The sequence below is a fragment of the Mauremys reevesii genome, linkage group 13, assembly GCF_016161935.1.
Source record: "Mauremys reevesii isolate NIE-2019 linkage group 13, ASM1616193v1, whole genome shotgun sequence".
NCBI classification, from domain to species: Eukaryota; Metazoa; Chordata; order Testudines; family Geoemydidae; genus Mauremys; species Mauremys reevesii.
In genome coordinates, this window is record NC_052635.1 from 14,359,737 (window position 1) to 14,361,278 (window position 1,542).

General features: G+C 47.9%; 1 protein-coding gene across 1 annotated transcript; it reads right to left on the reverse strand.

The window, feature by feature from the left end:
* Positions 1 to 202: 202 nt before the first annotated feature.
* On the reverse strand, positions 203 to 1,156 carry LOC120380068 (olfactory receptor 14A16-like). The gene has a single exon (XM_039497570.1). It carries the CDS (start codon positions 1,154 to 1,156, stop codon positions 203 to 205), a length of 954 nt encoding a protein of 317 aa, XP_039353504.1.
* Between the last annotated feature and the right edge of the window lie 386 nt (positions 1,157 to 1,542).

Below are 1,542 nucleotides of genomic sequence, written 5' to 3' on the forward strand. Positions count from 1 at the left end.
TAGATGGATTGATCAATCAATTCTTATCTAATTTACAGTGGCGTAAAGGGAGTAACTCCACTGACTTCAGTGACTTTAGTCTAGATTATTCCCAGAGTAAACACAGCATTTTGTATAGAAAAGATTGCACATCACCTTCCTATGGAGACAACAATGTCATCATTTGATTATATCTTTAAGGAAACACAGAATGAAACCATGGTCATGGGAGAAAGCCAGACGTGTTCTTGGTGAATAATCTCCACCCAGTCAGTTTCTTCAAGGCACCTTTGATTGCCTTGTTCCTCACACTGTAAATGATGGGATTCATCATTGGAGGCACCACGGAATAAAGTACACCCACCACGAGAGCCTGCCCTGATGGAGAACTGGAGGCAGGGTTCATGTAAGCAAAAACAGAAGTACAAAGTAACAAGGAGACTACAGTGAGGTGAGGGAGGCAGGTGGAGAAGGCTTTATGCCGGCCTTGCCCAGAGGGGATTCTCAGCACCGTTTTGAAGATCTGAACATACGACACAATTATAAAACCAAAGCAGCTTATGCCTAAGAATACATTAAAGGATATAACCCCAGCTTCACCAAGGTACAGGTCGGAGCAGGCGAGCTTGAGGAGCTGGGGGATTTCACAGTAGAACTGACCCACCGTGTTGCCGCCACAGAAAGTTATTGCAAACGTGTTCCCAGTGTGCAGTGTAGAAAGGAGAACTCCAGTGATCCAGGCACTGGCTGCCATTTGGACACAAGCTCTCCTGTTCATTATAGTCTCGTAGTGCAGCGGCTTGCAGATGGCGATGTATCGGTCGTAGGCCATGATGGTGAGAAAACCAAAGTCAACCGCAGTGAAGAAGATGAAGAGAAAGACTTGGGTGACACATCCAACATAAGAAATCGACCTGGTGTTCAACAGAGAATTGGCCATGGACTTGGGGACAGTGAGGGAGATGGAGCCGAGGTCTAGGATGGACAGATTCATCAGGAAGAAGTACATGGGGGTGTGAAGGTGGGGGTCGAGCACTACAAGGGTGATAACAAAGAGATTCCCTGTCAGGGCAACCAGGTAAATCCCTAGAAACAGCAGGAAGTGTAAAATCTGCAGCTCCCGAACCTCAGAGAATCCCAGGAGAAGGAACTCGGTCATGCTGGTTTGGTTGGACATTTTCCTCCTTAGGATGTCCTGGCTGCCTGGCGGCGGTGAGGGGAAGTGGGGGGAAGGACACAGACAAGGGTTAGGTCACCTCTGACAATCACACCACTAATGAGCTAGATTGTGCCCCCAGTGTCAATTGCCACACCTCCCTTGTGGTCAATGGATGGTGTCTGTTCCCACTAACTTGGCAATCTGCTCTGAGATGTGGCTTGATAAAATGTAGCATAAATATGGAATGAATTACAACCCAAAGCCCAACAATCTTAGGACCAGTGGCCATCCTATTGTGCCAGTGGAGAGCCGGGGAGCCCCCCGCGTTCAGATGAGTGTCAATTGTAGCCCTAGCTTGTAGTGTAGACAGAGCCTGAGAGGATTTGGCCTGTTTAGCCAAGCAA

Coding starts and splice junctions, on each gene's coding strand:
- LOC120380068 (XM_039497570.1), bottom strand. CDS start 1,156: ATGTCCAACCAAACCAGCATGACCGAGTTCCTTCTCCTGGGATTCTCT.